The sequence below is a fragment of the Schistocerca gregaria genome, chromosome 1 (assembly GCF_023897955.1).
Source record: "Schistocerca gregaria isolate iqSchGreg1 chromosome 1, iqSchGreg1.2, whole genome shotgun sequence".
NCBI lineage: Eukaryota > Metazoa > Arthropoda > Insecta > Orthoptera > Acrididae > Schistocerca > Schistocerca gregaria.
The window spans coordinates 260,302,344-260,326,065 of record NC_064920.1 but is presented as its reverse complement, the minus strand read 5'-3'; the positions used below and the strand labels follow the sequence as shown (position 1 = coordinate 260,326,065).

The 23,722-nt window shown below is 45.8% G+C and overlaps 1 protein-coding gene across 1 annotated transcript in view; it reads right to left on the bottom strand.

Annotated features, from left to right (window-relative positions):
* Positions 1 to 23,722, bottom strand: part of LOC126339596 (ras-related protein Rab-37) — an 871,353-nt gene that overhangs the window by 631,749 nt on the left and 215,882 nt on the right. Inside the window, exon 2 of the mRNA XM_050001644.1 lies at positions 13,525 to 13,636. Within this exon, the coding sequence (XP_049857601.1) occupies positions 13,525 to 13,602 (78 nt within the window). The 5' untranslated portion in view covers positions 13,603 to 13,636. The remainder of the gene's footprint in view (positions 1 to 13,524; positions 13,637 to 23,722) is intronic.

The window sequence follows — 23,722 nt, the reverse complement described above, 5'->3', positions numbered from 1 at the left end:
GGAAAAAAAGAGAGCGTAGCATAAATATCTAGAACAGTTATTCAAAGATTACCAGAAGAGTCAAGAACCAGAGATACTAGATACAGAGGGACCAGATATCCTAGTAAGTGAAGTGGAAGCGGCCATACATCAAATGAAGGAAGGAAAAGCAGCTGGGCCAGATGGCATACAAGCAGAATTCCTCAAACTACTCAATAAAGAAAAAGTAAAAATGATCACAGAAATATCTAACCACATTTATACATCGGGCAAAATCCCTCCAAAATGGCTTACATCAGATTTCATTGCCAATGTATGTGGGGACTACCGCACCATCAGTTTAATGAGCCAACTGCTAAAACTGTTTCTTAAAATTATCAACAAGCGCATATGCAAGATTTGCGAGACCTTGACCTTCCGATGCACGTTAAAGTCATCATACCTACTCTGATAGAGTTCAAGTCCTGCACATAATTCAGTTTTCGCCTTCTCTTTGGCTTCTCTGATTTTCTTGCTGATTGTATTCTGTATCGCGTCGTATTCCACCAAATTACCTTCTTTCTTCCTCAAAAATTCAGCAATCAAAAATAACTGCATGGAATGTGACGCTTAACGCTTCGTATTCCCCTATAACACTCCCATGGTAGAAATAAATGAGTCACTATAACTAACATCGTTTGCCAAATCTATTAAGAAGGAAATAAACTCTCTCTACTCTTTTAATCGATTCCGATTCTCCATGACTACTAAAACCAAAACATGACAGTTTCTTCTGTCCTGATCTTCCAGTGAAACATCTCTCCTCACGATGTGTTCAAAGTAGTTCAAATGGCTCTGAGCATTATGGGACTTAACACCTATGGTCATCAGTCCCCTAGAACTTAGAACTACTTGAACCTAACTAACCTAAGGACATCACACAACACCCAGCCATCACGAGGCAGAGAAAATCCCTGACCCCTCCGGGAGTCGAACCCGGGAACCCGGGCGTGGGAAGCGATAACGCTACCGCACGACCACGAGATGCGGGTTTCACGATGTGTCCAAAGTAGGTTTGCTTTTGTTTTAGTATCAGACATTCCAGGGAGCACTCTGGTTTTATTTGCACTATTATTGACCTATTCGTTCTCTTTGTAGTTCTTCCTACACTTGCCTATTTTTCGCCGTTCCGTCTTTCTAATGGTCCAGGTCTCACATCCGTAAATCACTACTGGAAAGACCAGAGCCGTTACACGGTTTCTACACGCAGTTGGCACAAGAGAAGCGGTATTTAGTGTCCAGGCATTGTTCCAAAGATGTAGGGACATTAGTTGTGGTGTATTTCCTTGCCTCACTGATTATCAGAAAGCATTTGATCGTGTGAAGTACGAACAAATGATAGAAGTACTAAAGAAAAGCCGGCCGGTGTGGCCATGCGGTTCTAGGCGCTACAGTCTGGAACCGCGTGACCGCTACGGTCGCAGGTTCGAATCCTGCCTCGGGCTTGTATGTGTGTGATGTCCTTAGGTTAGTTAGGTTTAAGTATTTCTAAGTTCTAGGCGACTGATGACCACAGAAGTTAAGTCCCATAGTGCTCAGAGCCATTTGAACCATTTTTTTTAACCAAAGAAAACAGGACCTATTGAAAATATCTAAGAATAATAGCCAATTTATACTGGAACCAAATGCAGGAGGTAAAGTGTCGCATCGGAAAGGCGATGAATGTTTTCAGCTCCATGAGCTCAGCCTTCAAGAGTCGCGATCTTACCATGTGCCATGTCCGCGGACCTACCGAATCACGCGCCCCCTGCCGTCGCTCAGCCCTGCCACACATGCGCTGTGGTCGGCCTTAGCTTCACGTCGCGCCCACCGGAGGGTCATGGCGTTATCTCCGGCTGAAGACGTCGGGCCATTCCATAGCTCTTGCTTGCAGCTCCCTCTATGGCCACAAGATATAACGGGAGCACCGACCTGACGCCATGGCCACTCGCTCTTGCTCACTAGCTGTGCTATATCGAAGTGTTATTGTATAGATCTTATATGACAACCTTGGGCTTAGAACTTAGTTACGATTTGGATTGCACTGTGGAATTGTGAATTGTTTTGTGAACTTAATTATGTGGCTATTTGCTATGAGAGCAATAGACGGTGCCTGCTTCAGTGTGGAGAACAAAGATAAGTAATCTTCCTGATGGCTGGCACCTTACTTTGAGACTAATCTTTTCTCAGCGATCAGATCTTGCGTCACACCCCAGTCACGTCCTGCTACCAATTCCAACTTATGTTTGTCACTTGTAATGTGATAACATGCCGTCTAGTTAATGCCATGCATTGTCAAGGCGCAACGGTAGAGAAAGTGGACGCTTGTGCCATCTGTGGGCCAGAATCGAATGCAAAACGCAAGTGCTTCCGCCTGGTGGCAGCTAAAGTAAAGAACGCTATGCAGGAGACAGTGTCGGTCTTGTGCTGCACTCTGAGAGCGAAATAACAAAATAATTAAACTAAATACTATTATTACGTGTTGTAAAAATATAAATGTAACATTACTTTAATATATGAAAATGACTGTAATTGAATATTGTAATGCAATGGTATGTTTAATTGTAAATAGAGAACTTGGCGTAATGTAAAATAATGTTTAGGTGTGGGGGGAATCCCCGAGAATGAGAACAGTGTACAGGTTGGCGCGTAACATTGGCGGTAGAAGTAAGTTGGCATAGCTCTGAGGCAGAACAAGTGTTAAGGGGTGTAAAAGTGACTGCCGGTGTGTGCTACGGTAACGTTACTAACAGACCATTTAGAAGTTAGCTGAAAACAGATATGGACCTCGTTTATCGTATGGCTACAAGCTAAATTGACACTAAGGCTTGTAAGACGCGGTATTTCGACGGAGATGGGCTGTGAGCGGCAAAACAGTACGGTTTCCTGGTCTGAGGTACATGGCACTGCATGGTGCTATGCTGTGTTAATTGCGACGAGTTGCTTGTGCCAACGATGAGGTGTTAAGGGACCAGTAGCTGCATCCAACGGCGTATTGTGATCTCAATAACTGATGAGATCCACAGCTGAGCTCACTTCGATAGCAACTAACTAGAAATCTTACAAGAGTATTATTATGAGCAGTGGTTGTTATACCGACGCCATTATCAGTACATTTATATTTTGTGAATCAGTTTGTGTAATAGTCAAACCAAGTTCTCTACAGTGTGTAAAGTATGGAAGCAATAATAATTTTGTGGTTCAAATTGCATTCCTCGAGTGCAATCAATTATTTAAAGGAAATAGCTCAATATTACCCCATATTCAGTGACTCCTATGTGCTGCAACATCAGTGAAAAGTTATGGTGTTTGAATATCGGCGTAGCTATATTACAAGAGAAAATAGTTGGAATTAATGTCGAAATTGCCAGCAGTCGCCGCTTCATGCAACAGATTAAAGATGCCAGCTACTGTGCCTTCTTAATTACTATCCAGCTCGATGTGGTGGTTTTTCAGTACATTGGCATAGTCAAAAATTATTCTGTTCCGTCCGAGCAACGTGATTCCCAGTTAGTATTTTCAGTAACTAAAATTGACAATCAGATCTGTATTGTTCTTTAATGAAGCGTTCAAGGAAACAGCTGCCACCACAATACAAATTGTGCCTTTAGCACATTGCAAGCTCAACATCATTAAATTCAGTAATTACAATTTGTGTAGTTTACATTAACCTACAACAAGTTCAAGTGTTTATCATGTGTGTTTATGTATTGTGAAACGATGTCAGGCTGTGGTATTGTTTTAAATGAATAATGTTCTCCTGCTAGGCAATATCAAACAAACAGAATTAAGTGCTCCCTGTTCAGTCACTTCAAAGAGATTATCAGTGATACTAATAATCAAATATAGACGTAAAAATAAGTTTGTTACACACCATTAGTTATTCCAAAACTTCCATGTAGTAGTTGGGTCACCACAGGGTGTCTATTCAAACCCATTACATGAAAGAGCCGCATTCCGGAAGTCCGATGCCGCATGGTCTAGTAATAATGCAGTAAATTCGGGTAGTGGCATCGCACACTCCAGGCAGACATAAAAGCATGAGCACAAAAATGTTGCTCCTCAGTTGCTATGTGTTCTCAGTTCTCTTGTATGGTGTGTAAATATGGACCCTTACAAAGGCAACCACTGCCAGACTCCAAGCCTTTGAACTCTGGCTATACACAAGAATGTTGATAACATCATGGACTCAAGAAGTGACAAACGTCAAGGTTCTACGTCGAGTTAACAAAAGCCCAGAGGAATCAAGAAAGATATGAGCTGCTTCAACGTATCCTGCAAGAAAAAGCGATGGAAAGAGAGCTCCGGGACGAAGAAGAATTTCCTGGCTTTATCTTGGTTTAATATTAGCTCTGAAGAACTGTTTCACATTGCAACTGATAAAGACTGAATAGCCATGATGATCGCCAACGTCCAAAGCGGACAGGCACGCTAAAAAGAAGAAGAATTTTTGATTTGTGTAACTATAAAATACGCTTTGTCAGAGTGAATTATTGTAAAATTCTGTGATGCCTTTAAAACCTTGTAACGAAATCCGATCACATTTTATGTAATGAAGTATGAAACAGAGCTGTTTGTCTTGTATGATCAAAAATTTGTTTTACAACGAACGTTGTAACTAGATTCCTCACAGGTGTGATATAGGAATGCTTGTTGCTCTTCATCCATAGTGCGCAGGTTATCATGTGAAAAAGGGAAATCTGAGATTTCACGAGTGATACTTTCCAATTCCGAGATGGTATGTGGACAGGGGCTTTTCTTCCTCAAGGAAATTAATTATTTTTGAATTGAAATTGCCCTCAAGAATTCTGCAACAGACCGATATTAAGGATTTGTGTCTGTAATTTTGAAACTCGTCCACGAGATATCTGCCTGACTTATTTCATGTGATACTAATTTCCGCCACTCTCATTAAAAAAAAATGGCCATGTGATAGTAGAACTCACGCTCTGAGATTTCCGTACAGACTTTACTATGTATGTAGCTAGTTGATTCATTCTGAGAATCGAGAATCTTGATGATTTTTTGCTGTTATCGATGTAATGGCACGATGTCGATCCCTGGGACTCTAAGATTTTCAAGAACGTTTGAATTTCAAGTTTAAATTTTTTGTGTACTTTCGCATTTACCATTGTAATATGATGAGTTCGCGAGAGTTAAAGTATAACCCATAAATGACAGTACCTTTTAACTGCATTGACTTTGTTGTATTCGGTGCTTGTACACGAAAGTGAACACAGTGAGAAATCATTTTACCAACAACAACAGTTAAACAAAAAAAATCACTTTATTTAATACACTCCTGGAAATGGAAAAAAGAACAAATTGACACCGGTGTGTCAGACCCACCATACTTGCTCCGGACACTGCGAGAGGGCTGTACAAGCAATGATCACACGCACGGCACAGCGGACACACCAGGAACCGCGGTGTTGGCCGTCAAATGGCGCTAGCTGAACGGCATTTGTGCACCGCCACCGTCAGTGTCAGCCAGTTTGCCGTGGCATACGGAGCTCCATCGCAGTCTTTAACACTGGTAGCATGCCGCGACAGCGTGGACGTGAACCGTATGTGCAGTTGACGGACTTTGAGCGAGGGCGTATAGTGGGCATGCGGGAGGCCGGGTGGACGTACCGCCGAATTGCTCAACACGTGGGGCGTGAGGTCTCCACAGTACATCGACGTTGTCGCCAGTGGTCGGCGGAAGGTGCACGTGCCCGTCGACCTGGGACCGGACCGCAGCGACGCACGGATGCACGCCAAGACCGTAGGATCCTACGCAGTGCCGTAGGGGGCCGCACCGCCACTTCCCAGCAAATTAGGGACACTGTTGCTCCTGGGGTATCGGCGAGGACCATTCGCAACCATCTCCATGAAGCTGGGCTACGGTCCCGAACACCATTAGGCCGTCTTCCGCTCACGCCCCAACATCGTGCAGCCCGCCTCCAGTGGTGTCGCGACAGGCGTGAATGGAGGGACGAATGGATACGTGTCGTCTTCAGCGATGAGAGTCGCTTCTGCCTTGGTGCCAATGATGGCCGTATGCGTGTTTGGCGCCGTGCAGGTGAGCGCCACAATCAGGACTGCATACGACCGAGGTACACAGGGCCAACACCCGGCATCATGGTGTGGGGAGCGATCTCCTACACTGGCCGTACACCTCTAGTGATCGTCGAGGGGACACTGAATAGTGCACGGTACATCCAAACCGTCATCGAACCCATCGTTCTACCATTCCTAGACCGGCAAGGGAACTTGCTGTTCCAACAGGACAATGCACGTCCGCATGTATCCCGTGCCACCCAACTTGCTCTAGAAGGTGTAAGTCAACTACCCTGGCCAGCAAGATCTCCGGATCTGTCCCCCGTTGAGCATGTTTGGGACTGGATGAAGCGTCGTCTCACGCGGTCTGCACGTCGAGCACGAACGCTGGTCCAACTGAGGCGCCAGGTGGAAATGGCATGGCAAGCCATTCCACAGGACTACATCCAGCATCTCTACGATCGTCTCCATGGGAGAATAGCAGCCTGCTTTGCTGCGAAAGGTGGATATACACTGTACTAGTGCCGACATTGTGCATGCTCTGTTGCCTGTGTCTATGTGCCTGTGGTTCTGTCAGTGTGATCATGTGATGTATCTGACCCCAGGAATGTGTCAATAAAGTTTCCCCTTCCTAGGACAATGAATTCACGGTCTTCTTATTTCAATTTCCAGGCGTGTAGAAAAAGAAACTATCTTTTACCGCTCTCTCCTGATATGACTTGAGTAACCACACTTGGAACAGTACACACAAATGCAATTTTTCAATACAAGAAACAGCCGTTGGTAAAGACCTGCGTAAAACGACCAGTCTCAATCTTGAAGTCTGAGTCTGAAGTCTGAATAGATCTAGAACACCACTTGTACGTAGGACATAAGTTAACACACTGTCTAAACACGTGTCTGTCAATAACTCGGCAGAGCAATTAAACGCCGATTCCGCACCCTGGGGGCGGAAACATAACAATAGGTAGAAAGCCCAAGTTGGAATTAACAAAGAACTGTCTCTGCTGGACCCTTCGCCCGTGTTTCGTAACAGGTGCGCAGCGGTGGCCTTTTCCAACACCAGGAAGTGTCGCTCTACCCTCGTCTGGATTGGTTCCGCTGGTGGTGCTGCGTTGGAGTGCAGCTTCATTGCGGTGGTCGACCTCAGTGTTACATGATCGACTATCGATATCACCGCAAACGGAGAAGCTCAAATGTTTTACACTAGAAAGGGCGGTAGACCCCAGTTCGTGGCATAAATTTCAATTTGACACATCTAACTGTTCCTGAGAAAAGAGTTCTTAAGAGACAGACAGACATGGTCGTTTAAGTTAATGACACAAGAATATTTTTTGCGATATAATTACAAATTAAGAATTTTCGACTTTATTTGATTCTGCTACACGATAAATCACACAAATCTAAAGGCTGTAAACTCAGTTAACTACTTAGGAACTACAGTTACGAGTAATTCAATTTATAAAGGTCACATAGATAATGTTGTGGGTAAAGCGAACCAAAGGCTGCGATTTATTGGCAGAACGCTTAGAAAGTGCAACAGGTCTTCTAAAGAAACTGCTTACACCACGCTTGCCCGACGTCTTCTGGAGTACTGATGTGCGATGTAGGATCCTCATCAGATGGGGCTAATGAAGGACATCGAAAAAGTTCGCAGAATTCTAGATAGATTTGTATTATGGCGAAATAGGTGGGAGACTGCCATGGATTTGATACGTGAGTTGTGGTTGCAATCATTGAAAGAAGGCGTTTTCCTTTACAGCAGAATCTTCTGATGAAATGTCAATCCCAGTTTTCTCCTCAGAGTGTGAAAATGTTCTGTTAGCGTCCATCTACATAGGTATAAAAGATCATCACGATAAAATAAGAGAACTCAAAACTCTCACAGAATGTTTTAAGTGCTTGTTCTTCCCACGTGCCGTTCGAAAGTCGAATGATAGAGAAACAGCTTGAAAGTGGTTCTATGAACTCTCTGCCAGACATCTAGCTGTGAATTGCAGAGTAATCCTGTAGATATAGATGTACTGTGATAACCTGCTTCTTGCCAAATGTCATGATTCTTCGTCAATGGGAATCAGTCCACATGTTTTGGTGAGAAAGTTTGCAAGTGTCAAAATATCAATATCTTTTGATTTCATTGACTTACAAGCTTAAATGTTTTGCATCGTCAAAGGGCCGTACAGCTTAGTATGTGACATAAATTTCAACATGATACGTCTCTCCGTTCCAGACAAAAAGGGGTCTACACAGTCAGGCAGACAGAGGAACTATAAAGTGATCCTGTAAGGATTCCGTTTCTATTTATTTAGGCACATAACCCTAAACAAGAATGAGCAAGGAACTTAAAGATAGCAGAAATTATTGCAGAAGACAAGCAGTTACCATCTTTCACTTTCCATTTTGTACTAGTAACTAAGAAGCATTTCCCCACAGAGGCAATGTTTCCGCATTATAGTTAATTTTATATCCGAAAGCGATTTGGATTCCTAGCCTAGTACGGACAAGGATATGCCAGAGGGAATAAAGCTGCGAGCGGTGGCTGCGGGCCGTCATCGTAATGCGAACCAAAGTGTCAAGTAGCGCCGCGCGGGATTAGCCGAGCGGTATCAGGCGCTGCAGTCATGGACTGTGCAGCTGGTCCCGGCGGAGGTTCGAGTCCTCCCTCGGGCATGGGTGTGTGTGTGTGTTTGTCCTTAGGATAATTTAGGTCAAGTTGTGTAAGCTTAAGGACTGATGACCTTAGCAGTTAAGTCCCATAAGATTACACACAATTGAACATTTTTAGTCAAGTAACGCTACCCAGTGGTGACTGCTGCTGAGCCTGTGGCTCGGGTTCGCGTCACGCCTCATTACTCACTCTACATTTGTAATTGGTTGTATTTCTCCAATGCCCATCCAAGTTTACTCAGTTTGTTTTCCGCACTCGCGTGGTTACTGATTTTATTAAACTATCGCATTTCTAAGCAGACTGCTACGTCAAGGACGTGTTAGTGCTTCATTTACTTCTTGAGCTGTCTTTTGCTGACCTAGTAAGAATTTGTGATCGTTTCTTTGAGTTTTAGTGTACCCATCGGAGCAAGTGACGATGAACAGTCTACCTATACCACACAGGATAGCAAGTTAAATTTAACTGCCGAGAGAGAATGATGAGAACAACCGCCCGTCACGCAGGCCGCCGTTGTGACAGCTTGGCCGGTGCCAGAGAGAGGCCCTTTTATTTATTTATTTATTTATTTATTTAAGTCTCAGGGAAGAGATTTCTAAAGCCAGTCACCACTCCACACATGGGGGACGGTGACAGTATGGCACCGGGCTGGTGAAGGCCTCGCCCAGGGGCGTTTCTCTTATTTCAAGAAGACAATTGCCTGTTGCGTTTCAAGTTTACTGGAAAAATGAACGCACCAGACTGTCTGGCCCCACACCGGTTGTTTGCAAACAAACTTTTCTTTCTTGCGTGGGAAAGTCTAGATGCTTATTCCCAAAATCTCGTAGAGGGGTATTTTGAAGAGTCGAACTCCGCTTATCTCATTGGGTGGCTACTGGGTGTGCGTTTTGAATGGTCACAAAGGGGACAATACACGGAGCTTCTGGACACTTTTGTCATCGGACCTCATCGGGCGAAGACTTGATCTCTGGTTTCAGATTCCGACAGGCTCGGACGGGCACCAGCGCTTTGCACTGGGCACAGTCTGTGCCTTCAAACGCTGAAGGCGACTATTCGTCTGGTAAGTATTGCTTCGCTCCGGCTGTCAACGTAGACCTGAAGTGGACATGATTTGATTCGAGTACGTGTTATTAATAATGAAGGGATTTTATGGGTACTTGTGACTTATTCAGCTCTACTTCAATGATGTCACTATCTGTTTTCTCCGATTCGCGAGTGGACGTCATCTCAGTGAATCGTGTCCACATGTTTCTGCAAGATTCCTCATACCTTGCCAGGTGTTACCGTTAACTTCTTTCAGGACTAATTAACACCCCCTTTTACATAACAGGATCTGTGCAGTTGTTCCTCTCTACCAGTGAATGTAAAATTCGAGCGAGATCCTTAGAGATGATAATTTTCATGTTATTATACGTTTCCTGTGGTCCACCCACAAGCGCTTAATGTATAATTAAAGTGATTCCTATCCATTTTCATTAATGTTTATTATTTCTTTTTCACATACAAATATCCTTTGTGTATATCTATTCTCAATTGTGTACTGATGTACTGGGAATATTGAATCTGTTTAGTAATTAGATCCCTGCCCTTATCAGTTAATGGCTTCTGAAAGACAAGCACCCACTGTCTTTGTGCGAATGTCTCTATACGTTATCGATTGCGTGAATTTTTTTTATATGACGTATCTGAACGCATGGCGAGGGTCCTGATTTCTGGGAACTCCATATGAGTTCAGGAATTAAACAGACATCTTAAATCTAAGGTATCCACCGGCCACTTGGGCTTTTGTGAGTCCATTCTTTTAATCCTTATTATATACAGGAGTCACATACTATTTTTTCCTTTCGCTTAGCACTTCGCGCTTGGCGAGAGATTCGCTGCAAATAGGTCAGTAAGGGACCATGTGCTGGAGTCATGTTATGATCAAGAGGTGGACTCTAGAGTGAGAGTGTGAGGTCCAGTGTACGCCTGGAGGCGTCAGTGATACAGCAGTATCTCTAATAATATTTATTTATCGTGCAGTTTCACAAACGTATAAGTGTCTTCAGTCAGCGGCGGGGCGCAAGCGCATTTGCCGCAAGGGAGTGCTCACACATAAACAGTGAGTCGTGACATCACCGTCACAGACCAGTACCATGGCCTTATTCTGTGCTGGTGGTAGTGACAGGGCAAGGAGGGCTCCAAGCTCAGTGCTCTAGAAGACAGCTCGTCGTCTGCTCAACCAACTATGATCCCGTATGTCGATTGTTGTGAGGACTACACCCAACCACCATGGGTCGGTGAAGACTTGCAGCAGATGCCCACGAGACGGCCAGAAGGCTGTATATATGCGCCTTGCCTGGTCGGTGCGAGAACAGCAGTGGAGGGGAATCGCCAATGACTAATCTTCCCATCCGTGATGGCTCAGTAGGCAGAGTGGCAGACCACAGCTGTGATGTGCATCAGGTTGGCTGACTCTTGGTATTGAAGTGAGCAAGAAAGTAACGCCAGCCGTTGTGGCCGAGCGGTTGTAGGCACTTCAGTCCAGAGAAAGCGCTGCTACTATGGTCGTCGGTTCGTATCCTGCCTCGTGCATGGATGTGTGTGATGTCATTGGATTAATTAGGTTTAAGTAGTTCTACGTGTAGGGGATTGATGATCTCAGATGACAATTCCCATAGTGCTCAGCGCCACTTGAACCATTTGAAGAAAGCTTGTCGTGGTTTCGCTGAAACCCACCCGACTGTCATTCTCTCCGGTTCCAGCGACAGAGACCGAATGGCAGCACGACAAAATGTGTTCTTGAGCTCTGAAAGCTTTTCTGTTTAAAAGGCCGAGTCCGTGCCTGTGGCGGGGAAGCTGTGAGTGCATTTGTCTTCGCTGTGGTGATTCAATAACAACTCTGGGTTGCTGAGCTCGGTTTTTTTCTGTCTAATTTTGTTTTTATAGAGGCGCTCGGGAAGTGAAGTTACCTAGTGTTCCTCACAGTGCGTTGTTAAGTAGCACAGGAGCGTCTGTCCTGTTCTGTGGTTTCTTGCATTTCTGATGTGGCTTATTGACATACTAACTGCCATATGAGTCCAACTCTAACCTCCTCTGTTCCGTGTTCTTCTGATAGAACTTTGACAAAATTTTAAGACACACAGGAACTGGCATTAACTTCCTGTGGGCATTGATATAAATCAATAGGGAAAGTTGAAAATTTCTAACCCAGGTCTCCTGGTTACTAGGCAGATGCACTGAACTCTACACCACCCAGAGACAGTGATCAAAGCGACTACCAAAGAAGAGATAAAACATAGAAAATTACGGCGATGATGACCAATGATGAAGTGCGAATATGCTTTACGCTTGACCTCTTACAGGAATCAGAGAAACTCCGCCAGTAATGAGGATGGTAGGCAAGGGGTACTACATCAGTAGGGTGTCGACCAGCTGAGAATGATAGGAGGCGGCTTAGTGTAGTCAGTGCAGTTGTGATGAATACTGTATCTAGATGGTGCAGTGGTCAGTGCATATCTCTAGTAAGTAGGAGACTGGGTTCAAACCTCGGTTTGGCCCAAATTTTCAACTTTCCCCATTCACCTAAATCAAGGCCCACAGGCAGATAATGTCAACCCTGTGCTGTCGCCAGCACACCGGTCGGCAAAGATGTAGAGCGAACATCGACAGTAAGTGCAGGATCAAACACTCCTAACACGAGAAAGGCCAGAGTTACACCCGCAAGCAACAGGCCGCCAACGCTCTCTTGACAGCATGAGAGACCGCTGCCGCATCCATGGTGTCTGTCAGTTTACTCACAGAGCAGGTGCAGTTCACATCGCAGGTTATCAAAGTACATAGCGAGCAGATTAGTTCCTCTAATGGGACTAGCAGTGAGAGTAAAGTTTGTAACACCCGTCCGGTTGGTTGTGCGGTGTAACGCACGGCTTTCCAGATTGGGAAGGAGGGCATGGTCCCCGTCACCAATCCGCCCGGCTGACATGTGCCGAGGTCCGGTAAGCCGGCCAGTGTGTAGATGGTTTTTAGGCGGTATTCCATATGCGTCAGCGAATGAGGGCTGGTTCCCCTTATTCCGTCTCAGCTACACTAGGTCAGCGATTTCTGCACGAACCAGTTCTCCACGTACGCGTCCACCACCATTACTCTACCACGCAAACATAGGGGTTACACTCATCTGGTGTGAGACGTTCCCTGAGGGCGTCCACCGGGAGCCGAACATCACAATAACCCTGGGTTCGGTGTGGGGCGTCGGAGGGTAGTCGTCGTGGGGTTGTGGACCACTGCAGCAACTGTGGGGATGGAGCCTCTCCGTTTCTAGGCCCCCGGTTAACATACAACAACATACAAAGTTTGTAAGAGGACTATTACTGATCAGCTTGTACCACAACATATGGAATCTCTTCCATTTAACTAAATACTAATGTATACAGAGAACTGTATTAATACAAGTGTGCATTTGTGCTGTAGAAAGAAGATACCTGCCATCCACAGTTGCATCTCCTCCTTGCTTCCTTGCGGTGCAAGGATACCGCAAATCCCTTTGTGTCTTGATCCATAGTGGTTGCAGTATTAGAATGGTGTCTATTATTTCGGACGTGTCCGAAAGAATTTTAAGGGTGCGCAATAAAATTATTCTGCTGCACAATAGTACTCCCAGTAAAAGTGAATTCGTCCTTGAGCGTCTTACAATGAACAGTTCTGTAGAGCACATTTTGATATATGTGATGGAGACTGTACTTATCCTTTTTAATCGATAATTTAATAGAGGTAGTGTAGCTGCCTGTTTGCTACATGTGGCTAGCGCAGCGCACAGTGCGAGGCAGCGATGGTGTACTCACGCTGGGTGGCGGCGATGTGGGCGCCACGACGAGCATGGAGCTGGCGGACGCGTCGCTGGCGGTGCCCGTGGTACGCATCAGCTGTGGACGGCCGAGCAGAGCATCCCCGTACCTGCAACACGGAGCAGCAGCGCGCGGTCAGCTGGCACAGCGTTACATACACTCCTGGCAATGGAAAAAAGAACACATTGACACCGGTGTGTCAGACCCACCATACTTGCTCCGGACAATGCGATAGGGCTGTACAAGCAATGATCACACGCACGGCACAGCGGACACACCAGGAACCGCGGTGTTCGCCGTCGAATGGCGCTAGCTGCGCAGCATTTGTGCACCGCCGCCGTCAGTGTCAGCCAGTTTGCGGTGGCATACGGAGCTCCATCGCAGTCTTTAACACTGGTAGCATGCCGCGACAGCGTGGACGTGAACCGTATGTGCAGTTGACGGACTTTGAGCGAGGGCGTATAGTGGGCATGCGGGAGGCCGGGTGGACGTACCGCCGAATTGCTCAACACGTGGGGCGTGAGGTCTCCACAGCACATCGATGTTGTCGCCAGTGGTCGGCGGAAGGTGCACGTGCCCGTCGACTGGGACCGGACCGCAGCGACGCACGGATGCACGCCAAGACCGTAGGATCCTACGCAGTGCCGTAGGGGACCGCACCGCCACTTCCCAGCAAATTAGGGACACTGTTGCTCCTGGGGTATCGGCGAGGACCATTCGCAACCGTCTCCATGAAGCTGGGCTACGGTCCCGCACACCGTTAGGCCGTCTTCCGCTCACGCCCCAACATCGTGCAGCCCGCCTCCTGTGGTGTCGCGACAGGCGTGAATGGAGGGACGAATGGAGACGTGTCGTCTTTAGCGATGAGAGTCGCTTCTGCCTTGGTGCCAATGATGGTCGTATGCGTGTTTGGCGCCGTGCAGGTGAGCGCCACAATCAGGACTGCATACGACCGAGGCACACAGGGCCAACACCCGGCATCATGGTGTGGGGAGCGATCTCCTACACTGGCCGTACACCTCTAGTGATCGTCGAGGGGACACTGAATAGTGCACGGTACATCCAAACCGTCATCGAACCCATCGTTCTACCATTCCTAGACCGGCAAAGAAACTTGCTGTTCCAACAGGACAATGCACTTCCGCATGTATCCCGTGCCACCCAACGTGCTCTAGAAGGTGTAAGTCAACTACCCTGGCCAGCAAGATCTCCGGATCTGTCCCCCATTGAGCATGTTTGGGAATGGATGAAGCGTCGTCTCACGCGGTCTGCACGTCGAGCACGAACGCTGGTCCAACTGAGGCGCCAGGTGGAAATGGCATGGCAAGCCGTTCCACAGGACTACATCCAGCATCTCTACGATCGTCTCCATGGGAGAATAGCAGCCTGCATTGCTGCGAAAAGTGGATATACACTGTACTAGTGCCGACATTGTGCATGCTCTGTTGCCTGTGTCTATGTGCCTGTGGTTCTGTCAGTGTGATCATGTGATGTATCTAACCCCAGGAATGTGTCAATAAAGTTTCCCCTTCCTGGGACAATGAATTCACGGTGTTCTTATTTCAATTTCCAGGAGTGTATATCTATATGGCAGGGCCAACTACACTAATGGCCATTAAAATTGCTACACCACGAAGATGAAGTGCTACAGACGCGAAATTTAACTGACAGGAAGAAGATGCTGTGATATGTAAACACAAGGTTGGCGCCGGTGGTGACACCTACAACATGCTGACATGAGGAAAGTTTCCAAACGATTTCACATACACAAACAGCAGTTGACCGGCGTTCCCTGGTGAAACGTTGTTGTGATGCCTCGTAAGGAGGAAAAATGCGTACCATCACGTTTCCGACTTTCATAAAGGTCGAATTGTAACCTATCGCGATTGCGGTTTATCGTATCACTAGCAGTCGAGATCACAGGCATCTTATCCGCAGGACTGTAACGGAGCGTGCAGCCACGTCTCGATCCCCGAGTCAACAGATGGGGACGTTTGCAAGACAACAACCATCTGCACGAACAGTTCGATGACGTTTGCAGCAGCATGGACTATCAGCTCGGAGACCATGGCTGCGGTTACCCTTGACGCTGCATCGCAGACAGGAGGGCCTGCGATGGTGTACTCAACGAAGAACCTGGGTGCACGAATGGCAAAACGTCATTTTTTCGGATGAATCCAGGTTGTCTTTACAGCATCAATATGGTCTCATCCTTGTTCGGCGACATCGCGGTGGACACACATTGGAAGCGTGTATTCGTCATCGCCGTACTAGTGTATCACCCGGTGTGATGGTATGGGGTGCCATTGTTTACACGTCTCGGTCACCTCTTGTTCGCATTGACGGCACTCAGAACAGTGGACGTTACATTTGAGATGTGTTAACGACGTGACTCTACCCTTCCTTCGATCCCTGCGAAACACTACATTTCAGCAGGATATTGCACGACCGCATGTTGCAGGTCCTGTACTGGCCTTTCTGGAAACAGAAAATGTTAATCTGCTGCCCTGGCCAGCTCATTCTCCAGATCTCTCACCAATTTAAACCGTCTGGTCGATGGTGGCCGAGCAACTGGCTCGTCACAATACGCCAGTGACTACTCTTGATGAACTGTGGTATCATGTTGAAGCTGCATGGGCAGCTGTACCTGTACACACCATCCACGCTCTGTTTGACTCAATGCCCAGGCATATCAAGGTCGATATTACCGCCGGAGGTGGTTGTTCTGGGTACTGATTTCTCAGGATCTATGCACCCAAATTGCGTGAAAATGTAATCACATTATAATATACTTGTCCAATGAATACCCGTTTATCATCTGCACTTCTTCTTGGTGAAGCAATTTTAATGGCCAGTAGTGTACATTGAACGGAAAAAAAATTGTAGCGCTAAAAACTAATTAATGTAGAAAAAATTTAGGAAATTAACGTTTCAAGATCACAAGTCAACGTAAGCTTGTCATGAGCCATTGCTGATTTGAGGTCCTGCAACATCAGTAACCAATTTAACTATCAGGATGTTGAATGCAAGCATGTAGACATGCATGCATTGTGCCGTACAGCTGCCGGATATCAGTTTGTGGGAAAGAGTTTCACGCTGTTGCACTTGATCGGTCAATATTGTTTGTGGATGACGCTGGAGTTATCGTCAGATGATGTCGTGCTCGACAGGACACAAATCTGGTGATCGAGCACGCCAAGACAATATGTCGCACTGTGTAGAGCAAGTTGGTTTTCAAAGCGATATGTGGGCGAGCGTTATCCTGTTGGTAAACACCCCCTGGAATGCTGTTCACACATGGCGGCAGAACTGGTCGAGTCACCTGTCCGACATGCAAATTTGCAGTCAGAAAGCGTGGCATCAGCACGAGATTACTTCTGCTATGATATGAAACCACACCTCACACCACAACTGCAGGTGTAGGTTCAGTGTGTGCAGCACACAGACAGTTTCGTTTCCTCTTTCTAATCAACACGCGGCTGAGCCGTGGCTGGCTCATGCTATGCGTTGCATTAAACCTTGGTTGCTACTCTGTGTTTAGTCTCTCGTTGTTATCGCGATTATGCTGTTATCATCTCTTTCCGAGGGTGGCAGCAGCGGTGTGTATCGTTTTCCGCACCTTGGACTATCTTTGGCTTGACGCTTATAGTTTCCGGCTGGGATGTGTGCGGGCAGTTGGTCGGTTGGCGTGGAGCAGCGAGGAAATCTCCGCAGCGCATAGTTTGGCCGTGCCCGCTGGCGGCCTCTATGCGGTGTCGCTGTGTGGTGTGCTGTTCCCATTGCTAGGAGGTTCGTGGCTCACCGATTTTGGACACGAAAGTTGAGTTTTGACTTAATTTGCCAGCAAGTCACGACTGTTCACATTGTGTCGTTTGGAGTTCGTTGTCGGCTGTTAGGATATTCCCGTTAGCAACAACGGTTGTTTTCAAGTTGGCCAATTTTAGCCACCCTCCGGTGGAGTTTTAACTGTTGATGGTGTTGGGACAGCAACCAGCAACAAATTTACTTTCAGTTCCTTTATTCAAAGGGTACTGTTTCCGGTTTCGAATCGTTGTGATTCATCCTCAGACGGTTTACATGCTTTCTTTATGCCATGTGGGATGTTTTTTTACAGATTTATTGTCCTAAAACATAAATAATACATAATTATAAACACGCCACACACACAGATGGATGCGTTACGGATTTTCGTTGCATGTGACTTACGTGAAACGTCGGTTTCGATTGCTGCCCTAACACCATGAACATTTGTGTTCAAACAACAGCCACGGTCTCCATCATATCATATGACAAAATTGCATTGAGTTTAACTGTATTTGATTATTTGAATTGAAGTGCGCCTGCGGAATCTTCTGCCTTGTGGCCGTTAACGTTTCGGTTACGTGCCTTGGCCGTTGACATAAATTCAGGCGGTGTATTTTCCTCATCGTGTTGTCACTGTCCAGCACGGTGTGTAGTTTCACAGATCAATGTACAATTGATTGTCAGCCAGTACCTTCTACGTTGTTCTATTGAACTCTGTCGTGTGCTAGTCGGGTGAAGTGGAAGTTCTCTTGTTGGTGGGTCCGTGACTGTCTGTCTGTTGCGTTGTCCTCGAATCGACAATGGTTAGGCTGACTACCTGTCTCATGTAAGCGAGCGTTAGTGTTTGAATTCCAGGCTGACACTCGGAACTAAAAAAAATTGTTAAAATGGCTCTGAGCACTATGGGACTTAACATCTGAGGTCATCAGTCCCCTAGAACTTAGAACTACTTAAACCTAACTAACCTAAGGACATTACACACTTCTGAGCGCCCTTGAGTGTACTGCTTTTTCTTCTTTGTTCTTGTTGTTTGTACTTATAATGCTTCTAGCCGATTTTTAGATTAAGTTGTTTTTCCCTTAGGGAGTCAGATGGTTTGGACCTTCAGCCTAATTCAAGAACTGTTTGACATAAAGCCTTTGGCTTATTTTTTTAAAAAAAATAGTGTTATTGAGTCTCAAGTGTTACGATTCCAGCCGATTTTGAATTTAAGTTGTTTGCCCTCAAAGTGTCACATTCTTTGGGCCTTCAGCCTAATTAAGGAACTGTTTTAAGTTAAGCCTTTGCCTTTTAATTTTCTTATTTTGGTTGAGCTTTAAGTTATTGGCTTTCAGTCGTTTTTAAATTTTAGGTAGTCTTGTCCTTAGGGCAAGAGATTGTACTACGCATTCAGCCGATAGTTAGGTTCCAAAAATAAAGCTGTGTGTGTTCCTTCAGGTTTAGCAGGGCGTCTCAACGGCCATCACTGGCACCGAGGTAGATCCAGCCTTCATCAGGAAACACGACAGACCTTCGCCCTGCCCTGCAATGAGCTCTCTCTTGGCACAACTGACGTCGCAAATGCCGATGGTTTGGTGTCAGTAGAATGCGCGCTACTGGACGTCTGCTCGGAGCTGTCCTTGAAGCAACCAATGTGTAACAGTTCGTTGTGCCAACTGTTGCTCAAATTGCTGCTGCAGATGGGGTACGATGTCCCAGAGCCATACGACAAACATGGTCTTCGCTCTTGGTACTACCAAGTGGCCGTCCGGAACACGGTTTTCTTGCGCCCGTACATTCCCCTGATCACTTCTGTCAACAGTCATGTATAGTAGCTAGTTTCCTGCCAAGTCTTTCTGAAGTATCGCAGAAGGAACATCCAGCTGCTCGTAGCCCTTTATATGACCTTGTTCAAACTCAGTGAGTTGTTGGTAAAGGCGTTTTTATCGCCTTAAAGGTATTCTTGACTGACATCAACTCACCACGTCAAAGGTAACTAACCCTGAAGATCGTTACAGAGCGTATTTAAAGAAAACCTAATTTGTATCGTCATAATGGCGCTACTAGCGCCTCTCTTATGCGAATGGCGGGAAATTTGAACAGATAGCTTTCAGAGGTAAAAACACGCCTAGCATGTTTTGTTTACGTAGCACAACTTCGTTTTGGCGTTGCGATTTCTTTTTCGGTAGTCGCATTTATGTTTGATAGAGATTCGTCCAATTTCACAAGATTACATGTTCTACATAAATGAAGATAAGTACTTGGGATAGATGTTAACCTATGTAGAGGTCTGTAAAGTTTCTATTTCAATCCAGCCGTCTTTACAAGCATGCATGAACGAGCCCTTGCGATATTTTTTTCAATTAAGAGAGGACTTCAAAAAGTAAGTTACTCATTGTTACGGCAGGTCAAGAAACTTTTATCGAACGTTGTGCACATTTACACAGCCTTCGCGCCTCACAGAGTCGTTAACAGAGGTCAGTCTGGTTGCGGTCGAAGGTCACCTGATCTCAGTGTGCGATTATTTTTCGAGATTAGCTCTAAATTCTGAAGCGTATCGTAACAATTCACACAGTCTTCAGGAATTGCAGCATTCGGATGAGACTGCAGCAATCCGAGCACTCCAGCTTCGATGTGCCTTCAGCAACTTGCTGGCCAGGGCCCAAAAGCGCCAAGAGATGAGTGGTGGTCACTTTCGGCAGCCGGCCGTTGTGACCGAGCGGTTCTATGCGGTACATTCTGTAACCGCGCGACCGCTACGGTCGCAGGTTCGAATCCTGCCTCGGGCATGTATGTATGTGATGTCTTTAGATTAGTTAGGTTTAAGTAGTTCTAAGTTCTAGGGGACAGATGACCTCAGAAGTTAAGGCCCATAGTGCTCAGGGCCATTTAGAACCACCGTCAGCATCTGCTATATTCAGGTTAGTACTGAGCTCTGTTTTCCAGGCTACTTCTGTTTACCTCATCCTGTAACATGCTCAAGAAAAGCTTGTGTAGTGCCAGCGTGCGAGGTACTGCACTGTCGTGCAGGGGAACAATACCACTAGTTAATTTTCCATGCCTATTGACATTTTTATGGCGGTGAGCAGCGATGCTGTTGTTGCACATTCCTAATCGCCGTCAATGTTTGTTACCTTGCCACGAACTCTATCTCTATATACACAACTCGTACACAGTCGAAGTAAACGGTGACAATGACTTCCCTTGCTGATGACACAACTTTTTATTTCTTCCGCAGAGCCGATGAGGTGCGTCTCCATTCCGTACGAGATCCCATTGCGTGAGGTGTGAAATGATTAACACACATCTAATAAGCACCTTGGCAAATTACTGCGTTCAAGGAAGTCCAGATACGTCATAAATTTTGCGCCTTTGTGTGCAGGCGAGAGCGAAGGCGGAATCCGATACAGCAGATTGTCTCCGGAGATGCATACCTGCTGAACAATGTCCGTGACAGTCACACAGCGACAGCTGCGGCTCAGTTTCTCGATTGTCTAAGCACTGTGGTCGATGTCGATGGCCTTCTTTCTCTTGGTCAAATGTTTCACTACAGCTGGACGCGATGTTCCAATAGATCTATGCACCCCCAGAATTCCTCAGTGAATGAGTGTGCAATTTATAGACATTTCGTCCCATAGAACTAATATCCCGCGTACTTCAGCTTTGCAGTAGGTATCCAGTTGACGCCCCATTTCACTCCCATACTGAGAAGCATCTGTTATTCGTACAGCAGCAGAACTGTGTCTGCAGGAAACGCAGAACATGCACTTTTTTCTGAAAATGCATCACTCTTGTTGCGCAAACGTCTTAACGCGGCGCGACATGTGAAACGTACTAATACTTTCTGAAGTCCCTACGTATGTTAAAAGCATGTCTTCTTTAGCTGAGTGGTCAGTCGGCCCGGAACAAATTCAACGAACAATATAGATCAAAATGAGATTTTTTTTAAAAAAGTGGGCAGCGCGACAGACAGCCAATCCTAAGGGCCCGAGTTTGATTCTCTGTTGGGTCGGAGATTTTCCGGCTCAGGGACTGGGTTTTGTGCTGTCCTAATCATTATCATTTCATCCCCATCGACACGCAAGTCGCCAAAGTGGCGTCAAATCGGAAGACCTGCACCCGGCGAACGGTCTAACCCTCGGGAGACCCTAGTCATACGACATTTATTTTAATCTCTTCATTAACCGTTCACAAATGATCAATGTACCCTTCACTGGGCCCACGACAAACATCCAACGATAGTCAAACTCGCCCTTCACTTTCCCGAGATGTCTGAAATTACGGCATTCACTGCTTTTGCTAATTCGGCGAGGAAGTTTGTGGCAGGGGAGGCACAAATCGTGATATCAGTGGTGCAATGCGGAATCCGTACAGAAAATCATGTCGGCCAGTTGTAATTGAATGGCGCATGTTGAAACCACAAGCAATACCTTTAAACAAAGTGTTCCAGCCACTCTCCAGACGGCTTTGAAAAAGGGAAAAGTGCGTGTAAAATTTGTCCCGCGCACATTTCCTGCGCAACAAAACCGACGACGTGTGGAAGCCTGCAACGACTTGCTTAAATGCGAAACGCCGACAATTTTCTTTTGGAAAAAATGATCTCAAATGACGAGACTCCATGTTAGCAATGCGAATCCACCAAAAAACGATGAAATGCATATATTCACATTAAGGGTCAACGCTAAGACGACATAATCGATTGTCAGACCTATGTGAGGCATGATTTCATGAAAATCACAAAGAACGACTTTTCTGGCAGTTTCACGTGGCTGTACGGACTTTCTGCGCGTTGTACTCAAATGGGAAGAGACTATGTAGAACACCTGAAGCATTAAAACTATGAATCCAGTTATGAGACTTCTTGGAATCTTTGCAACGCTCTGAAATGTCCTTGAGCCACAAGAGATCTTGGGCAACGTTTATGAAGTTCTGGAAATAGTAATGGAGGCTTACTATCACAAAAAGTTTGGCTGTCCTGGCCGTTCTCGGTGATACGATAAGTTCTTGACCTCTGGAACCGTGTCATTCTTCCCAGAACCCACCGATCCGATGTTTCGGTGTTTTTGCTGGGGCCATCTTCCGAGAACAAGATGAACACTGGCGCACTTTCGAAAATTTTTGGTGAGTATTTCGCGCTCTTATCGTCGTAAATCTCATCTCGGACACTGAACTAAGTTGCCGTAGTAGACGGAAGCATTCACCGGTGTGCTAATGGGTGAAGATCGGGGTGCGTAGGCGTTCCCTGTGCTTCTTTTCATAGGCAAGTGGCGTTCTCTTTGCACTAATTGCAGCCATGCTGAATTCATCGTCACGATTAAATTCGTTCGGGCGTTTAACAATCTCGACTGCCTCTCTACCGCTACTTTTAAGTTGGTATAGTGGTGTTCCTAAAATGCGTATGTAAAGTGTATATCCTGACCACATGTTTCACTGCGTTCATCTTCGGATGATTTTGTTCGTTACTTGAGGCGGCCATGTCGTTAGTCCTCTTTTACCCGTTGTTTAATTGTATGACTTGTCCACTCTAGGTACTACATGAGTACTAAAAGAAATCAGCTAAATTTCGATTACGCGATAAGTCACGCAAATCTGAGGGCTGTAAATTCAACTAAATACTTAGGGATTACAATCACAAATAACCTAAATTGCAACGATCACATAGGTAATAGTGTGAGTAGAGCAAACCAAAAACTGCGATTCATTAGCAGAACACGTAGAAGGTGCAACATGTCTACCAAAGAGTCTGCTTACACTACGCTTGTTCGCCCTATTCAGGAGTATTATTGTGCGGTGTGGGATCCGCATCAGGTGGAACTGACGGATGACATCGAAAAAGTACAAAGAAGGGCAGCTCGTTTTGTATTATCCAGAAATAGGGGAGATAGTGTCACAGACATGATACGGGAATTGGAGTGGCAATCATTAAAACAAAGGCGTTTTTCGCTACGACGGGATCTTCTCATGAAATTTCAGTTACCAGTTTTCTGGTCCGATTGCGAAAACATTCTGTTGGTACCCACCTACATATGGAGAAATGATCATCACGATAAAATAAGAGAAATCAGGGCTCGCATAGAAAAATTTGAGTGCTCGTTGTTCTCGTGTGCCGTTCGAGAGTGGAACGGTAGAGAGACAGCATGAAGGTGACTCATTGAAACCTTTGCCAGGCACTTTATTGTGAATAGCAGAGTAATCACGTAGATGTAGGTACACTTTATCACATTTGCACCAAATATCGTATATGCTAGCTATCTGCAACAGATCTGGTTCGCCTTTGTTCTGTCTTATTGTATCTTTTATTTTATGGCTACTTAATAAAACGGACTTTTGTCCTTAGGGTAGAGCATCTTCCTGAGTCAATCGGTCACGCTTTATGCACAACAGCAACACCAGTTGCTGTGGTGCTGTGTCC